The 20,012-nt window shown below is 36.4% G+C and overlaps 1 protein-coding gene across 12 annotated transcripts in view; it reads right to left on the bottom strand.

Moving 5' to 3' along the window:
* Positions 1-4,902: 4,902 nt before the first annotated feature.
* The window catches only part of LOC132132863 (cAMP-specific 3',5'-cyclic phosphodiesterase 4D-like), a 216,261-nt gene continuing 201,151 nt past the window's right edge, over positions 4,903-20,012 (bottom strand). For 10 of the 12 annotated variants that reach the window (XM_059545392.1, XM_059545394.1, XM_059545396.1 and 7 more), the window contains 10 exons: positions 19,545-19,657; positions 11,436-11,529; positions 11,159-11,334; positions 9,662-9,760; positions 9,206-9,370; positions 8,939-9,038; positions 7,692-7,846; positions 7,485-7,607; positions 6,443-6,625; positions 4,903-6,001 (listed from right to left, as the gene is read on the bottom strand). In XM_059545392.1, coding sequence (XP_059401375.1) covers positions 5,522-6,001; positions 6,443-6,625; positions 7,485-7,607; positions 7,692-7,846; positions 8,939-9,038; positions 9,206-9,370; positions 9,662-9,760; positions 11,159-11,334; positions 11,436-11,529; positions 19,545-19,657 — 1,688 coding nt within the window. In that variant the 3' untranslated portion in view covers positions 4,903-5,521. Of the gene's footprint in view, positions 6,002-6,442; positions 6,626-7,484; positions 7,608-7,691; positions 7,847-8,938; positions 9,039-9,205; positions 9,371-9,661; positions 9,761-11,158; positions 11,335-11,435; positions 11,530-12,535; positions 12,678-19,544; positions 19,792-20,012 lie in introns of those variants that run through there. The other 2 variants (XM_059545401.1, XM_059545403.1) reach the window with 2 other exon arrangements.

Raw genomic sequence — 20,012 nt, 5'->3', positions numbered from 1 at the left:
TCTAGCTCAAGATGGTTTTATTTGTTTCTCAACTCTAGACATTGTCCCTTCTCTCTCTATTTTAATTGTGATGTATTATAAACTAGGTTGAATGAAGGAAAAAAAAATTTAAACACAGCCCTTAAATAATAAAACTACATGGTGTGGTCTGTTGATATGTGTGGTTTTGTAAACGTAGTACAAAAAAAGTTGTTTCCATAAAGTTAGGCTGACCATATCCAGCATTATTAAAAACATATCGCGGTCACGCCGGTAAGTATATAGCTAATAGTTCATTGATGTGTCCTCAGAATAAAGAAAATCAGTAAGAAACCCCACCACAAGCCACGTTTAGCATTATCCCTGCATGAAACTGTATGACATCTCTATTTAGATTCCTGTATCTGTATAATCTTATTTATTTGTTCATTTATGCGTCCCTCAGTATGTGGGGTGCAATGGGCCAGCAAGTGCAATATTTGGAAACCCTATCTCTTGTATATAGTTGAATGTGTGCGTGTGTGTTTGTGTGTGTGTGTGGAGAGCGTCTCGATGTGCCATGCTGATTTTGCACACTATATTAACCCTTGTATGGATGCTCGCTCTGCCAAACCTTCTGTGTTAAACTATCTTTGTGCTGACATTAAGACAAAATACTGTGGAGTTACATCGGTGTGTTAGTGTGTGTATATACTCATATGGAGAAAAGTAAACTTGGATCTTGTTGCAAGTCATCTCTGTGGTTTTTCTTTGTGTGTTTGTGTGTAAATCTCATTCATTTAGCGCATGCATAGGGCTCTATATCTGCAATCACTCTACTGCAAAGGAGTATTCAGTAGTTTTATAATAGCTGCCATTTCAGGCAAACAGCATGCAGAAAAAGTTTTTTAACTACAAGCAAATTATAAAAAAAAACATACAAAAAAGTACATTTAGAACAGTTTGGGTGGATATCAGATGGTAATGATTCCTGTGTGTCAAAAGATAGTATGATTTTACCATGCTACATGTCCAAAAAACATTGTACTGTACTTTATTGTTAGACTGTAAACCTCTTTGTTAGCATTTAAATCATTTTTCTTAATTACACATTAGATTTGCATTCACCTCGTAGAGAAACTGTACACTTTCCAAAGTTTTCTCAGAACATTAAAGTGTCTATTTTGTTTTTTCTTTATTGATCCGAGTCTGTAAGCTTCCGTCCCCAAAAATATGGTGATTTTATTTAAAATATTCTGGTTTTATTTGAAATATTTTATTTTTACTTTTGCTCATCTAACTTTTGGTTTGTGTGGAAAAAGTTGTTGGAAAAAGCTGGTTATTCTGTATGTGTGGAGTGTGTATGACAGAAGTGTATTACTGAAGAAAAAAACTAACAAAAACAACAATAAATATTCATATTGTGTTGAATTATCAGTGCTCTGTTGCTTTATTTGTAAATGTTTTGTGTTCCTTTTTGCCACAAAACCCGCATTAGCATTTTAACACTTCTGGTCCCTTTGTCAATTGTCTTTTTTATTTCTTTTATTTTTTGTTAAATGCATGAAATAAGGTTTGTATTTAACACGCATATTTTTTTATTTTTTTTTTTGGAAGTGAACTAATCATTTACTGTTTATTTCTTTGTAACATCGTCTCTGTCGTGTTTTGACAGAAAATATTAGCATGGTAAATGTTTATGAGGTAGTTTTTTTTTTTTATATTTTAACATGAATGATGGCAGACATACAATAGTTTTATATCCACTTTGATGTCCATGCATAAGTTCTTAATATTTATTGTTAAAATTAATCGCCACAGCATTACCTTAATCACACAGAGAAGATAATCGTTTCATTTGGAAACGTTCTAAGGGTCACTAATATGGGATATGGATAAATGTGTCATTTATTTATTGTTGTAACATTATTTATGCAACAATCTCTTTTATTATTATTCTTATTTTAATTGAACTAAGAATAATACGGCAAGTAATGTACGTAAGTACAAGTAAGTGTTATTTGGAAGGACCAGTAATAAATTTAAGATTTATTTTTCCCAGCGCCTATTAATGAACTGAATCATTTTTGATGAAGTGGCAAAAAAAGTGTGATAAGCAAGAGTGGAAATAAATTGAAACGTATGATAAATAATAAAAAAAAATTTTTACTTTTGCTTTTTATAATTCGCTTAGATGCTGCTGTTACTCTGTGTGGCCACCAGGTGGAAGCAGAACTACAGTTTTACTGTAGATTCGACTGAGGGCGCTGCTACTCTTTCTCAGATAAATGTGCTTTCTAAAGGATATTATTGACTATTTAGACTTATGTAAATTATATTTACTTATATTTTAGATCAATTAAAACTGTCCATTTTATATTCTTAAAAATGACTTTAGAATGACTGGTTTCACACATCCTACTGTTATCTAGGTGACTAGTACCAAAGTCCCTTAAAGGCATATTCTATGTATAAGGAATTCTATAATCTTTGCTAGTACATAAAATAAAGAGTCATTTCAATCTTCAGTTAAAGCAGGGGTGTTAAACTCATTTCCTGAAGGACCAGAGCCCTGCAGAGTTTTGTCCCAACACACATAAATGTAGTTTTCAGATAAGCCTGAAGGACTTGACATCTCATGCTTCATATCTACGACAAATACAAACACGCGACAAGTGTGCAATCAACCCATGCTTTTATTTCAACTGTTGCATATAAAATCTATTTTTTTCTTCTTGTAGTTTATGGATTTGAAACCGATTGGAGATGGATCTACAGTACTGGCAAAAGACTATAAGAGACTGAAAGAAGTGTTTCAGTTTTTAATCAGCAGAACTTATGAACCAAATGTTAAAGTATCCCTTTAATGACATTGAAAAAATATCAGTAATAATAGTAATAATAGCCACGATTGGCTTTGGTCCAGGGCTGCTAATCTACAGTACGCGTGTCAGAAAGTATGCTTATTTAACATCTGAAACTCTAGGACTCGTTCAGTTTAGTGCACAAGCACATCTACAAGGCTGGATGAGATGAGGGTAGCAGACGGTACCTGAACGAAGTTAAAGAACAGCATGAAAGTAAAAGATCACAGGCAGCCAAGCACCTCTAGAGCAAACCGAACCGTCCCGGGACTATTGCAGCCACTGCCTTGACAGCAGCATTCACTATGTGCCACATTTTTAGACCTACAAATGAATAGTAGTAACCCAAGTCGTCCTAAGCTTTAGCTTTAAATGCAGCGTATAAGATGCCCTGATACCCTGGCAGCAGACATCATTCTCCGAAACACGTAAAGAGACCAAACAGACACAAAGAGTTTTTAAGTTAAGGCACAGCCCTGGGGCCAAACGCCAGCGTGACTCGTCTCTAATGGTTTGGCTTTCCCCAGATCTCCAGAAACACACGTTTGAAGGTGATATTATTATTATTATTATTATTATATTATTATTATTATCATCACTTTGTTTGTTTTTACATTGGATAATATTTATAATAATAAACATTCTCTCAACAAGAGTTTACCAAATACAGCAACTCCATCCAGGATGAAGTTCAGAATCTGTCATCATTTACAACAAACATTACAATATATACAGCAAAATAAATACATTGTTGTAAACAGTGAAAAAAAAAAAAAGAAAAAAAAAAATCCATATTCAGGTAAGGTCATCTGGTGAGGAAAGAATATCATGGCACAAACTTAAATAACAGAATCCGTTCAACTCGAGCCAGGTTTCAAGTTTCTGTGAGCGTATTATATTTACTACAGATTTGAAAAAGTTTGTTCTATGTACACGACCAAAAACAGGAGGCCAGTAACTTGCAAGTCCACACGCTCTATGCTACAGGTGATGGTCTACAGTACTGCTTTCAGACAGAAGCCAAACAATAAATTAAAACCATATACAGATATAAATGAGTTCTTATTAAAAGCCACGTGTCACATAATGCGTGTCCGGAGCGTGAGGGAAGTTTTGGTGTGAAATGAAATTATGGATTTTGACGCTAAACTGCATCTAGCCCTAAGAGAAGATCTCTGATCTAATGAAACATGAGAGATGGGGAAACATACAGAAGGTGATTGTGAAAGGCATTGCACAGCAAATACTCTACGATGCGCAGGACTTCTGAACTACACACTGATGTGGGTTTTTGAAAACAGAAAAAGGCAAATGGAAAGAAAATCTAATGCTATACAATCTCCAGATGTCCTTACAACAGAAGTGCTTCGAATAAATGGTTTGAGGATGTTGCCTTTGGAAGCGGTTTCGCTTGACCTGGGGTTATGACGCCTGAACAGCATGTCTGTGTCAGTCTTAACTGCATTAAAACCAAAAATTAAAATAAAAAGTTTTTGAATTGTGATTCGAAAAGGATTAAAGTCAATAATAAAGTTCTTAAATGCGTATGTTTGATTGGCAACACATTACTTGGTGCCTGTAATATATATGAATATTTTAATACTACATATATTATCTGCATTTATATTAACACACACACACACACACACACATATATATATATATATATATATATATATATATATATATATATATATATATATATATAAAAAACCTACACAATACAATATATACATATGTATAAAATAAGTACATATACACATGCATATATATGTCATATTAATGTGGTGCCTGTATATTTTAATATATTTGTATTATCTGCAATAATACTAAATCATAAAAAATATATATATACAATATCTATACACATTCATATATATATATATATATATATATATATATAATTTAACAGGCTTCAAGTGTAGTGTTGCTGAAATAACTGCTCTGAAACAAGACAGAAAGAAAACAGAAAGAGTTAAACGCAGATCAAGCATCTGTTGGTGTAACATGAGACTCATTAGAGGTAAAGTGTTTGATGAAGTACAAAATTACAATTTACAATGTAAAAACATCTGTGTGGGACAGCAGTGACGTGAACATGATAGCGAACGCACGACCCACGTCGCGTACTTGCAAGTTACCCTTCACGCAAAGTTTCCTCAAAAACGCAACAGCTGCTGTTTTGTTATTTAAAAAGTAACTATGTAAAAATCGGTATGTATACCGTACAAAATCATTGAGGAGGCCATGACAGCGTTGCGCTGTTTGTTTTTAGTCTTTTGTGAAATCTTTCCCAGTCAAACGTTTAGGAAGACTTAAAACGTAGAAAATAAGGTCTCTTTGAAATCCAAGGAAATGTGTCCCGCTGACGTCTCCTCTGATTGCTTCGTGTGGGACATTTCCTCACTGTCGTCCACAGAGAATCACAGAGGATGAGGAGGAGGAGGTAAACAAAACCAAGCTTGAAAAAACAGAGGACTAAATATTATTCCTGAGTGCAAATAATACAACAACCTACCAACGTCTTAGTGTCCTCTCGTCTCCAGGCAGCTCGTAGAGAGAGGGGAAAGAGAGCGAGAGAGGAGCGGCCGAGGTCTTGGAGTGCAACGTGCGCTTTGGAACTCAATTTCATTGTCTGTTATTAAATATTTGCGTTTTTTGCCATCGCGGCAGCTAGTCCGGGCCGTCCAAACGTGCTGCTACGTGTCTGCTGGCTGCTGCTCCTCGTCTTCTTCATCATCCTCCTCATCCTCCTCCTCCTCCTCCTCCACCATGCTGGGTTCTGTGGATACCTCCTCCAATATTCCCTCCTCCGCTTCTGGAATCTCGGTGGATTCCGAGTCCTGTGTGATGAGAGTTTTAGAATCACTACAGCTGTTGTCCTCCTCCTCTTCTTCATCCTCCTCCTCCTCCTCCTCCTCGGCCTGGCTGCCGCTGTCTTTCTCTGTGTCGGATTCTCCGTCCTCCTCCAGCGTCAGTTCAAACTGGAACTTGTCTGCTCCGGCGGAGCGGCTGCCCTCCTCGGATTGGTCGGGAGCGGGAGACGGGCTCTGTGGGATGGTACTCTGGTACCACTCTCTGTTGTCCTCTAACGTGTCCAGGATGTCCTGGGCGTCCGGGTGGACGAGGTCGGCCCACGTCTCCCACAGCGGGTGCACGATGTAGTCAATGAAGCCCACCTGGAGACAGAGACGGCCGTGAGAATTACACTCACACACAAATGAGAAAGTGAGGAATGTTGATGACAGATTTCATTTAATTCATATTTCGACAGTATTAATTGTTAAATAGAATACTCTTTGTCAAAAGCAGTGTTTTCACTGTTGACTAGAACTTTGAAATCAAGTTGAAATAAAATACAAATATTAGATATTGAAACCAAGCTAATCAGAAATATTATTTAAAAAAAAAAACTAAACAACACTGACACATTAGAAATAAACAGAATAAATAATTATTTTCATTACATTATTAAATGCGTGCTGATTTTATATTGGTTTTACAATATTCATAGTGATTTTAAAATGTCCCCATTTTTTATTTCAAACATTATTTTTTACACTTGATAAAACAGTTAATTGTGAGATAAAGTGTAAACTGTTTTGAAGTGATGAAGCTACCTGAGACTTCTCTACAGAGGCGTTGTGTTTGTCACACATGGGGCTGATCTCCATCCCTCGCTCTCGCTCTCGGTCGCCCTGACTGAAGAACTCCTCCATGATGCGGTCCGTCCACTGTTTGTACAGCTGCAGGGGTTTGGTGGGGTTACTGAGGTCCGCACAGTGCACCATGTTCTGAAGCACCTGAGGAACATCAACACATGCTTCACTGAACAGTCTCTGTTAAACTACAACATTTAAATACTGTAGAATGTTTCAGATGCACCTGAGAAAATTACATCATATATTTAAAACAAATCAGTATCATAAAAAAAAACGAATTAAAAAAATAATATAAAAAATGATGTAAAGTATTAAAATGTTAAGCATGTCTGATATACCAATAGATAGTAATTTAAATAATTTGAATTAACAAGGTATATTTTCAGTTTAAGTCTTCCTAAATGTAAATCAAACCAGTATCATAATAAAAAAAGTAATTTTTAAAATCATAAAATATTAAGCTTATGCAATATGTCATTCGATCATTATTGAAGTTCTATCAATTTACAATTTCTGCATAATTTAGCATTTAAATCACGACAAATGATTATGAAATTAGACATTTAATTTACACTTTAATTCATGAATGTAGCTTAGACATATTATATTTACAAATAAATATCATAATAAAAACATTGAATACTAAACTTAAAAAAAAAAAAATATATATATATATATATATATATATATATATGAATTATTATAATATTATATTTAAGATTATATCTTATTAGATAGTCACTGAAGTTCTATGAATGTCCCATGTATTCTTAATTTACCATTTAAAACATGTAAAAAGTGTAAAAATGTAGCTTTTTACATAAAAAAGTACACTTCTATGAATTTCCAGTGAACTGTGATTAAACAAATAAATTATAATAATCAAATGGGTTTCTTAACCACCACTGGTCAACAAAACGCTCAGTCCCGCCCCCCAACTCACGCCATTGGCTGATCCAGAAGTGGCTGTGTTGAGCCGCTATCAGCTTAAAAGACTCACTTGTATCCTGTCTGAGTAGTTATCCAAGAGCAAGACTCCAGAACTGGTGACCTTCTTGGTCTCGACCATGGTCTTCAGATCGGCCAGCAGGTTCATGTGTTTGGACATATCAGTCGCCAAGACCTGGGAGTAACGTGCGAGAAAAACCTTAAGCCAGAATTCTGAATGAACTTCATCAAAGCTAAACGTCATCTGAGCGGGACGTACGATGTCGATGACCATCTTGCGCAGCGATTGTCTCTGTTTCTTGTTCAGGTTCTGGAAGATGTCACAGTTCTCCTCCTGCAGGAGTTTGAAGCCCACCGCCAGATGATGGTTTTCCAGCACCGACGAGTCATTGTACATGAGGGCCAACTCCGAGTCTGCAGACATGAAGAAAACACGGCAAACTCTGTGACCTTGTGCTAATGTGTACACGAGCGTGACGGACTCGCAGCAAACTCCATCACTGTCTGTGAGAGATTACAGACAGACACAATCCTATGAGGCCTGAGTCGCTTGTATCTGTTCTATCGCTGCATCAGTGCTGCTAATGACAGAATAAAGTTATGTAAGCAGCGGTTCTGAGGACAGATGTGTGCTGGTCTGTGTGTCTCTGAGCTGATGGGATTGAGTGATCTGCTCTGAGTTTATAGATCTGTCCATTACAATACAAACGCCCTGAACTGACATTCAGGGAATTATTAGCTCTTTAAAAACATATATTGTGTTTATCAAATGGATAGTGCCCTTTCTGGATGCTGATTGGTCAAATATCTCAACTCGACAATAGTCATTATGACTCCCCTAACTATTAATTTCTTGAACCAAATTTTGGAACAAATTGTGAAATTACATAAATACATTATTATAGTTAGACATTTAAGTAAATGGATTATTATATTTAGAAATGTAAATAATCAGACAATATTTATTTGTTTACAAAATTAGATTGCAATGTTTAGGCATTTAAATAAAGGGATTATTAATACATTTAAACAATTAGGTTATTACATTTACACATTTAAATGAGTTTATTTTATTTTTTACATTTAAATAAAAAGATAATTATATTTGTACATTTGAATAATTAGATTATAGAAATTTAAAGAAATGATTAAAGACGATTCAAATTGAGATTACTGTATTCATACATTTTTACAATGAGATAATACTTGTAAATTTCAATTATTACATTATAGAAATTAAAATAATTATAATAGAGGATTAGATTTTCACACTTAATGAGATTATTATGTTTCCACATTAACAACAGTTAAATAATTAGATAATTAAACTAAACATTTTTGAATCTTCTACAATTAAAAGCTTTACTATTATTGCTATTTTCTATGGCATAAACCAATAAAAATCAAACACGTCACAAGTGTTTTGTTAATTTTAGTATCAGTTGTCAAATGCTCAATTGTTCGGATCTGGTTCGAATAAACCATATATTCATAAAGCACACTTACTGGTGTTAATGAGGAACTGGTTGGAGACACCCGGGTGGTCTACGTCGTGAATAGCACTGGCGAAGATGGCAGAGAGGATTTCAAGGTCTGTGAAAACCGCCTGAAAGAGAACAACATGTGGATGTACGGTGAGTGAGAGCAGACATTATCTTCACAACATAACCTTTTTGGAAACCTAGCAAGTAGCACACAAGGTCATATTGAATCAAATGTGAATTAAAGGGCTCATATGCTACACTTTTTAACTGTGCAAACGGCGTCTCTCACCTCCAGAGCAGGCGTGGAGAGCAGCACGTGTGTGGACTGGGTGACGTCAGCTGCGTGAATGTTACTGTGATATGCAACATCAGCATGATAATGGTCTTCTAAGGTCATCAGGTAGGTTATGAAAGTGTCCAATGGAATTTTAAATGTTTTGAGTAAATCCCTTTCCTGTGGGAGAGAAAAACAGATAGCGAATAAAGTGTCGATTCACTATAACATGAAAATGCATTTGCAACACTATAAACATCATGTGACACAGCATGTTAAATAATGCCAGATTTCATTGGATCATATAAAGTAGGCTATGATATTATTGGTTAAAACTGTTTTTCCCTGTCCGTGTGACCTTGGTTACATCAGAGGTGAAGAAGGTTATGAAAACAAACATTGATGAATTATGCACAGCAAAACTTTTATTAGTTAAGTAAATAATGGAGAGTGGTGAAAGCTTGAGCTCACCTGAAATATAGTGTACATCATCACCGTCAAAGGCCTGTTGCCTGAAAACTCTGTGACTTTAAAAACATTAAGGCCCCATTTGTTTATGTCCTCCAGTTCCTGAAACACAGCAGCCAATCATTAGTCAGTCCCGTTGTGTGTGATGCCACTGAACTCCAAAAACAAATTTAAGTAGTGATGCACTGAAATTTTGACAACCAAAATTCTTTGGCCAAAATAGCAATTTCCAGTTTGCCAATTTGGGTGAAATCATTGGAGTTAAAACATAATTTTGTTATTGAAAAGTTGACAAAAGCTCTTTATGTGCAATTTAAATATTTTTACAACTTATTGAATAAAACTGACCAATACAATTTATTTTCAGCTTCAGTTTTCTGCTAAATAAAATAACTCCAATTTCAATTTCGGTTGAAAAAAAAAATTAAATAAAAAAACATTTCAGTTTCATTTCAATAACTATTTTAAAATAATTTTTGTATTTGTTTTTTGCCCAGACGTTTTCTTTCAGTGCATCAATATAAATGACAGATGTCTTCAGTAGATTTTGATCAACTTTACACTATTATAAACTAAAAATTAATAATGAACTATATTGAGTTGTTCTGTATAGCCGCTTTATAGCTGAATTAAGTTTGCTTCATAACTGATGATCTCTGCAACACTGACAACGTTAGTGAACCGAATTGGATCAATACTGAACTGAATAACGACACTATTGTCTTCAGTAGAGCTGCTTTATACACAGTTGAACTGTGTGTCCTTCATAGCTTTGCAGCATTCAGTTATTGAACAAAACTGAATCAATATTGAACTAAACTGAGCTGAATAATGGCACTAGTGTCTTTTTTCATGATTGCTGTACAGCTGCATTTGTATTTGTTTCCTAACTGAAGAACTAATACTTTTATTTTCTTGTTTACTACAGGGAAGCTGCTTTGAAACCATCTGTATAGTATAAAGTGCTATATAAATTAATGTGACTTGACTAAACCCATTTGCAACGCGTAAAAATATAATAAATGTTGGTTTGGCTTTTTCTAGGAAATTTTCTAGGAATGAATCAGGACTCGTTTTACAAATAACCAGTCAATCTGAGGAAACTGACCTGCTGAAAAGAGCAGCGTTTGTTTCGTTTCTGAATGCATTGATCAATCAGTGTGTTGATGAATACTAGCTTAACCTGCAATAATATGCTCTCGGTTAAAAAAACATGCCGGTCGACAAGCTTCCTGGTAAACAGCATGACACTAACTAGCATGAAAACTCATGCTGCTCCAAGCTGCTCTTTTCAGCAGGGTTCAAAATCTTTCCAAATGCATGACATCCATCTACGTCATTGGACTGAAAAGCTCCAATGACCTTTCGTTAAGGTCTACAAGAGTCTCTGATCAGATCCAATCAGCATTCAGTTGAGATGATTGCGGTTCTGTCCGAGTCTGAAGTGTTTGAAGCAGCTCTCCAACACAAATAAGCCTGATCTGCATCACCGCCGCTCACCTTGGCTAAGGAGTCTTCTGTATCCGTCTTGACCCCGAAGCGAGGGATGTTGGAGTTGGTGAGGCTGGTGCTGTGCATGAGTTTTTTCACCCCGCTGATCTGACACATGGGCTTTTTCTTCTTGTCTTTCTCCTTCTGCGTCTGCGGAGTGGGCATTTCCACATCGTGCTGTTTGTCTGGAGAAACAATGGAAAAGTGTGAACGTGAGCCGGAGCTCCAAACCTCACTGTAACACTCACAAGTCAAACGTGTTAATGTTTTGTGACTGATGGGTTACCTAAAAATGTGTTGGAGATGTACTCTGAGACCTGGTTACCAGATCTGCTCATCTCAGACAGGTGCGTTAACTCCCTGTTCAACATCCGCTTGAACTGCACAGAAAGAGAGAGAGAGAGAGAGAGAGATAGAGATAGAGAGAGAGAGATAGAGATAGAGATAGATAGATAGATAGATAGATAGATAGATAGATAGATAGATAGATAGATAGATAGATAGATAGAGAAAGGACAAAAGTTTTAATCAGTCATGGTAATGCTTCATGATTGGGTGACACAAAGACAAGGAATAAATGAATCAATCAACTGAATTTTTAAATCAATCAGCTGTAACCTTCTGTTCTAATCAGTGTGAGAACAGACGCCCTCAGACCCTTCGAATGAAACCAGACCAGCCCTAAAAATAGCCCCATCTAGAAATCAGGCACATTTCATCAATTCATAAATTCACATTTGTAATCCCATCATGAATAATTTAATGGCAAAGAAAGAATGGCAAAAAAAAAAAATATATATATATATATATACACACACACAGATTTTTTCATAATAATAATTACAATGATATAATAGGGCTAAATAGGCTTCTTTTTCATGCAAAATATTATTTGTACTTTTTTCCTTTCATTTGTGATGAAACTGTCCCTCAGTAAGTTTTTGACAGATTAACTATAAAAGTGGATGAATCGTTTAATCACATTGCCATTTTCATCTCCACTGTCTTACATAACATATGCATTGATTTACAATAACACACCATCAACACTGAAAATATCTGTATATGACAGATTAGAAGAGGTCAACCTAAAGCCTTCAAACCTGATCAAATAAAACTCCAGAAATGTTTTTCTCACACCAAACCGAAACTGCCCTATAAAATATTCATCTCTGCTAATTTGCATATCATTTACATGTGGTGTACCACACATTATTTGAATACATCAATTCATGACCGACAAAAACACCCTCAATGAACGAAAGATAAGTAAATGGATCGAGGCCGAAACTGATTGTTTGCATTTTGCTACTTCACAGCTACCAAATAAGGATCCCCGTACATCCAAGACATAAAATCAGCTTCAAAGAAACCATGATGCCATACCTTTATATATCCCCATGAGACCGAGCGTAAATAATTTGCTTCAGGCATCTTTGTTAAAGCTCCAAGACACACAAAAGCAAGAAACGAACCACTCCTAAATCCTTCAGACAATGCCACGCAAATGCTTCTGTGGGTTTAGTCTAAAAACTGCATCTCTGGGTCAGGTGGAGGTGTGATGGAGGTGCGGAGGCTGGCAAAGATGGCTTGGCTTCGCTCCTCTGAGCCACAAGAAAGATGCTGGGCTGCTCAACACCTTCCAAATATGGGACTGCTCATATCATCGATGCTGCTCGTGCCCCTCCACACAGCCAATCACGGCTCATTACCGAGAGGGAGCAGCGCCGTCATCTGCTGATGGAGGATGCAGGCCTTGGAGAACCACTGTGTTTTCACAGCTCACCTTGTACCTGGTATAATCATACGGCAGTGTGTTCAGATGACTCACGAGAGCAGGAGACCGGCTCCTGGTGTGCTCTGTCTGTCGCAATATCTCATCAAGTATTGATAAACAGATATGATTTAGATGATATTTCGCCATTATAATCGACAATGACCTATCAGAAGTAGGAACATCCTCTCGTGTAATTTCTAACATCGACGTAAACTGTTATGTTGAGGGATAATAAACAATTTCTGTTTTCAAATATTTTTTTCATGCAATCTGAGTAAACATTATAAATAATTCAATGATGTTCAATGATAACATAAAAAATACAGTTATATATATTTTTATATATTTAATTAGTATTTCTTTCAAATATTAGAATACACCTAAATTAAATAAATGGATAAAATCAATAAAGAAAATAAAATACGTACAATTAAAAGTAAATAAATAAAGTATTACAAGAATTAAACTGGATTTTCAAAACATGCAATAAAATATATAAAACATTTCTGGGTTGAATTTCTAGAATAAAATTAAATGGAAAAAAAAATATTCTGAAATAATAAAATAATTTTAGATTTGATTAATACGTAATTGCTTATTTATTGGCAACATGATTTTTTTCTTCTAATTTGTGATTAAGGGAAGATGAAATTTTCAGAGTCAAAAATAATTGCCAGGCTAAAGAATGCTTGTCATCTTTAAAGTCTTACATAATAAATGAAATAAATAAATAAAATTTAAATGAACTGATCTAACAAAATAAATAAAAAGTATGTATAATTAAAAGTAAGCAAATAAACAAAAAAGCATTAAATGGATTAAACTTTATTTCATACATAATATACATAATAAATTACATAAAATCTTTAAAAAAATAAAATAATCTCCTCAAATAATAAAATATTTTTAGATCAACTAAATATTTCATGCTCAGTGATTTGTTTGATCAGACTACTGGCCTCATTTCTCTCATCAACACTGGCCACTGAAAATCTGCCGCTATACCAAAGCAAACTTCTCAGAGTGTAAAACAAACTCTTGTTTGAGTGTAAATATTGACATGCTGATAAACAGTGCCTAGGTAACGCCCACTTCCATTCTGGAATCAAAGGCTAATCAGAAGTGGTCTTTGATGAAACTTTCCATCTGGAGAAGAGAACGGAGATCTGAAATAAAAACAAACATGTCTGGAACAATTCGCCAGCATTCACATGGAGATATCGGCCCCTGTGCAAGCATAACTCAAGGCTTTCCTGTGGCCAGTGAGGTTCTCATTTGAAAAACAAATGATAGATCAGGGGCTCTTTTATGAAAGCAATAGCCATTGGCTGGGTTTGTTTGTGGCTGATTTGAGTATGAACCTGAAGTCTTTACCATACGACATAAATACTATATTATCAGAAGAAATATGAAGCCTCTGCGGTGGTGTAATACGTCAATGCATATCTTTATGCAAAGCAGCACATAATGTGGTTGGTCATAAACAAGGAAATAAAGCTTGAGAGAATCGCTGTGTGTGTTCATTCATCTTTGTTGTATAACCAAGAACTCCCTATAAACCTTCTACAACACTCAGATAAAAATAAAAAAACAAAACATGGCCTTTATAATCATTAAGTCTGCACTCATCTGTGATAATAAATCACATTTTGTTGCAAATATGCAGGTCTGACACTGCATATAAAGACCGGACAATAAAAATGCACACATCCACTAGTTTTAAACAATTAAAGATGTCTGATGAGTAAATAATGACTTTTGAGGAAAGAATCTGTCAAAAATAAAAGTTACTTAGTAACTTAGCTGAAACATTATTATTATTATAATAGATTTTTTGCTTTTAGTTGATTGAAATATTTATGTTTATTTACTGTTTGTTTGTTTATATGTATTTTTACTAGTTGTGATATGTTTGTGATAGTTTACTATGTAACGCACTTTGAGAAGCTCACTGAAATGCCCTATGTAAGTTAAAGTTTATTATTATTAATAAAAACTATCATAAATCATTCTGAATCAAACTAAATATTGATCAGAGCTTATCCAATCAGGTTTAGAATGGCTGACAGCTTTGATTCTTTTATTTTAATTCAAATGTTTCATAATTTGAAGCTGTTGTTGCACTGATGTCAGACTTATGATTCATTTCTTATGAATAATGTATTATTTTGGACAAATAATGAATTTTTAAAAAGCGAAAGTAAATAAAAAAAATAAGAACAATTTTAAAATATATTAAATTCAAATGTTAAATAAATAATAACTCAATCTAATCTAATCTAAAATAAAAAAATATTTTAAAAAGTAAAATATCTCAATGCTTTTTGTTTTATTTATAGCGTCATACAGAAAACATTTTTGCGTTGGATTTCAAGCAAAAAAAAAAACCTTACTGTAATATATATACAGTAATATCATACTGGTCATATCAACCATAGTAACTGTAAACAAAACAGGATCCTGTAAGAAACACTGCCATACAGTGCAGTGGATTATTATTAATTATAGACTACTGCTAACTAGAAGCACTGTGGGCATGAGCCATAGGAAGAGTCTGCTGCAGGTTGAGGCTGGTGTCATGCTGATGGAAACATAGGGGGAAAACCTCCAAACACACATCAAAATCTGCCGGGACTTTCATGCTCGTCAACAGAAAGGCAATGCTATTTCTGGAGACCCAATTATCACCATGTCAAGTTTTATTGGGAACATGCATACTCATAATAACACATCTGACGGATACTAAATGCAACCTGGAGCTAGATGAACCAACACTTTAAGAGCTCACAGGTTAAATTTGATGAAGGCATCATTGGTTGCAGGAATTTTTTATTGTTGACACCAAACTGTGGGACACAACGGCACATTATGTGTCTGTGTTGCTGTATGAATACCGTACTGCGATGCAGGAAGGCTGTTTGTTCTCTTTAGTGAGGGAAACAGAGCTCAGTGGTTTTCTCTGTTGGTTGTTGGTGAATTCTGGCTGGGTCTGAGGCCTTTAGCTGAGCTCTCACAGGCCTTGTGTGGCTTTGATTAAAGCCATCGGTGGATGCTTTGAGTATCGTTCAACGTTTGGTGCCTTGTGGTCGCTGCTTCAGAGAGGACCAATGGGATGCCAAAGGCTTCACCACAGCGCGCGTGCAGGATCCAAATCATTCAAGAAAGCCACTGGCCACAGATACCCCCTCATCCCATACGCCGAACCCCCCACTCTATAACCCACATGTCTCATTATCCTTCTGTCTTTCTTCCTTCGGCTCTGGCAGGCCTCCGGCCGTGGGGTGTGGTGTTTGGTAAATCCAGATCTGCTGTATATATATATTATATATAAGGGGTGTAACGGTAGATGTATTTGTACTGAAAATTTTCGGTATGGGTCTTTCGGTTCGGTGCACATGTGTACAGAACAAATACATTGTTTTAACTACTGCACGAGCGGAACTTCATTGGAAACATCCAGATTTATATATTGTTACTTTTGATAAGAGACAAAGTCTAAACTTTCAAATGATGTCCTTTTTTCAGGAAATTTACATTTATTTAAAAATATTTCTACATATGTACATATACGATTTTGATTATTTATATTTATAACAATTTTTTCATAATTATATACATTTTGTGATCTGTGATATAGCTATAGAATATGTAGCTATATATTTATATAAAAATTTATTTATGTATATATATATATATATATATATATATATATATATATATATATATATATATATATATATGTATATTTTCATATAATTTTTTATAAAAATATATTTATAATAATATATATTTACAGTATATTGTGATGTGAGTCCAACCTTGAATTTAAATTTGTAGGATCATTTAGTAAATTAACAGCACGCTCATAATTTGAAGAATCATTCCTGTCTGGAGTACAAACAACACAAGTTCCATGCTGTAGTTTAATTCTTAAGGTTAGGGGTTTGTTTAAATCCATTAAATCCTCTAAATTTGAGCCCTTAGGTTAGGGATTATAGGATTATTTAGTTGCTGATGTTGGATTTATTGTTTTCATAGTCATTCGGAATTCTTTACGTGTCCAAACAAATATTGATACCAGTAAAAGAGTCTGTCAAATGGTACATTCTAGAATCATTTGATGTTTCAAGACACAATATACTGTATGTTATGCAATAAAGCAGCCAGAGATCAGATAACACACTTAAATTAGCATGTGATGCACTGTGCTGTTACAGAGCTGTTGTCTTCATTTGCATCTCTTCGCATCATATTATGATGATCAGGTGAGTAAGGCGTTTTGCATTTGTTCTCGCTGGACCAATCAGAAGCAGCTCTCCTTCACGGCCCCCCCCAGTCTCTCCTGCATGTTTTTATGGTTTGTTTTTGAATGCACTGAGCATGCTCCAGAATCACCGGCATAGGCCTGCCACACTGCATACTGATGAACAGAATATCTACAGTACACACGCACAGCAACAACATGCCCTCCCTGTCACAGCGCAGACAAACAGACTTGTGCCGGATCCCACATGCTTGCAGTCACCATGGCAATGCAGACAAATTGAGCCCTGCAGTGGGCTGAGAGACAGCACAGACGATGTACACGCACCACATGCGGCACAAAGACACCCAGCCGAAAGGTTAATGAGATCCACTAGCAAACATTACAGCATCTTAGTGGCTCTTTGCCTAAACGCTTATTTGGCCCTGAAATGTTAAGGCACATTGTGATAAATATGAGGACACTGATGCAGTCACGTCTCTAGCGTGAGTCTGGTTGTGCATATCACAGCCTGTCTGCTGTGTGTGAATGTTAAAACCCTCACATATGCTGTCAGGATGCCATGATGTCAAGCCTGGGCAAGTTTAGACATGCAGCATCTCATTCTATATCAGCGGTGAGCCTTGAGATAGAAGCATATGCTGAATACAAGTGTGTATATTTGTTTTTAGCGTTAGGTGTTTTCAACAGTATTCACCTTCTGCATGTACGAATGATTCCTCAAATTATGTGTGATGTTGAGGAGAGTGTGCTGTTTCTTTATTAATTGATCAGATGCACCATTGTAACCTGCTGGATGATAAAACAGGTGAAGAAATCACACTGAAAGAGGGAACCAAGCTGTATCTACAGAAGTATCTTCAAAGTGGACTCTTTGTCTTGGGCCAGAAAGCAGCGACACAGCACCTAAAGACGGCCAGTGTCTGACCTAAAACCAGTTCTACAAAGAGTGCTTCCTTTCTATTCAGCAATAAAGTCTGGTGATATGGTGAGGTTATATAATTGTTGTCACTGTAAACAGTTTTTATAATACCCATAGATTGTAAACAATTATAATAGTTGGCAGGAACAAAGAACAGAGTCAGGAATATTTACATGTAAATATTGTCTAATACGGGATGTTGCAAACATGTTTACATTTCATTATATGAAGGTGTTTGGGTAATATGAACACACAGACACACATCTGGTTTACTATCTTTGTGGGGACTCTCCATAGGCATAATCCTGTACAAACTGGTCGCCAACCTTTTCAATCCCAAAATCCCTGACCTTTGCCTTTATGAAAGGCAAGATCTTCCTATTGAAGAATTGATAGAAAAAGAATGTAATTCCAATATGAGGCCTTTTATTTATTATTTTAATTAGTGATACACCGATCATGATTTTTCATGTCCAATTCAGAATTTAATTTTTTAAGCATATTTATTTATTGCTTGTTGATTTATAACAAGCAAACTGGTCTTAAAAAAAAAAAAAGAACAACAAAAAAAACACCTGTAGACGTTCGAAAATATAGGCAACCACAGTTTGTGGAACAACAACTCAAAGTACCAAAATCCAACAAAAGACATTCAACATTTACATGACAACAAACATTATATCACCCAGTTCCAATGTGAAAAATAATTCATGACCTTCAGTAATACTGGCACCTCCCCTCCTCTTAGACCCGCACCAAACACATAACAAACAAGACCTCTATCCCGTCTTTCCCTGAACCCCTCCACAGAAAAGAATTAAAGTCAAGCTTTACTGGAGACTAAAGTCTTTGGCACAGTGGCGTGCTACATTAAAAGATGCCTGTGTAGATATCAGCAATGCTTAACATGATCCCCAGCAATCTGACCTCCCTCCAACAAGAACAGACCCACAATTCCAACGACAACGTTGCTTCAGTATGACTTAAGGTCTTCCAGCATGTGCTAAACACGCACACATGCATGCATGAATAAACAGCCTCCAGTATAAAGGACACAGTTGTTTATACTCACAGAGTGAGGAAACAAGCATTTGGTGTTTTGATAGCGCATTGAGCCATCGGACGTCGTCAGCCATGCCGAAGCAGGATGCGTGATGGACAACCCTGACTCACAATCCTGCACGTACATGACTCGTGTGTGCATCTCCCTGAAAGTGCACCCCCTGGGGCAGCCATCTTGGCTCTACGGTACCTGATAACGTCTTCCGTCTGCGAGCCAACAGCTCTGCCAAATCGCGCCAATTACCTGAACTCCCCTGGGCAGCGGCGGTAATGACATTAAGTCAAGGGGAAGCCCTTCGTTCTTAGGTGCGACGTAAGCTCCCGAGTGGAAAATACCATGTGTTAGGTGGGAAGTTGAACGGTGACTCACCTTGTTGGAGGCCATCTCGCTTACGGAGTGTCGGGTCTGCAGGGTCTCCAGCTGGTCCAGGCACCAGTCCAGCTCCTCCAGGGTCTCGGTGGCCAGTTTCTGGTAGGCCTCCTCTGGTGGGAGACAGGGAAGGGGATGGTCAGTTTTGAGGCGTTTGACCGGGCTAGCCAAGGCTTCCCGGACATCGTCCACGTCGTAGACAGCCACGCTGGGATCTCCAGGGCGGACACATGGGTGACCCTTCATGCTGTGCAGAAAAGATCAGAGCTAAAGAATCAACAACGAGCTGCTCCTTGCCCTCTAAAAACTCCAGAGCCGGTCGACGCAATAAAACGGAGTCACACCACTGTCAGTCCAGCTGTGCAGGACTCCTTGTGTAGAGCGCACTGGAGCCCCATGCTACTAGCAAACAAAACAGACACACACATACAAGCAGACATTCCCTTTTTTAATCCGCTTCTACTGATT

Source organism: Carassius carassius, chromosome 49, assembly GCF_963082965.1.
Source record: "Carassius carassius chromosome 49, fCarCar2.1, whole genome shotgun sequence".
NCBI lineage: Eukaryota > Metazoa > Chordata > Actinopteri > Cypriniformes > Cyprinidae > Carassius > Carassius carassius.
This window is presented reverse-complemented; position numbering and strand designations above follow the sequence as displayed.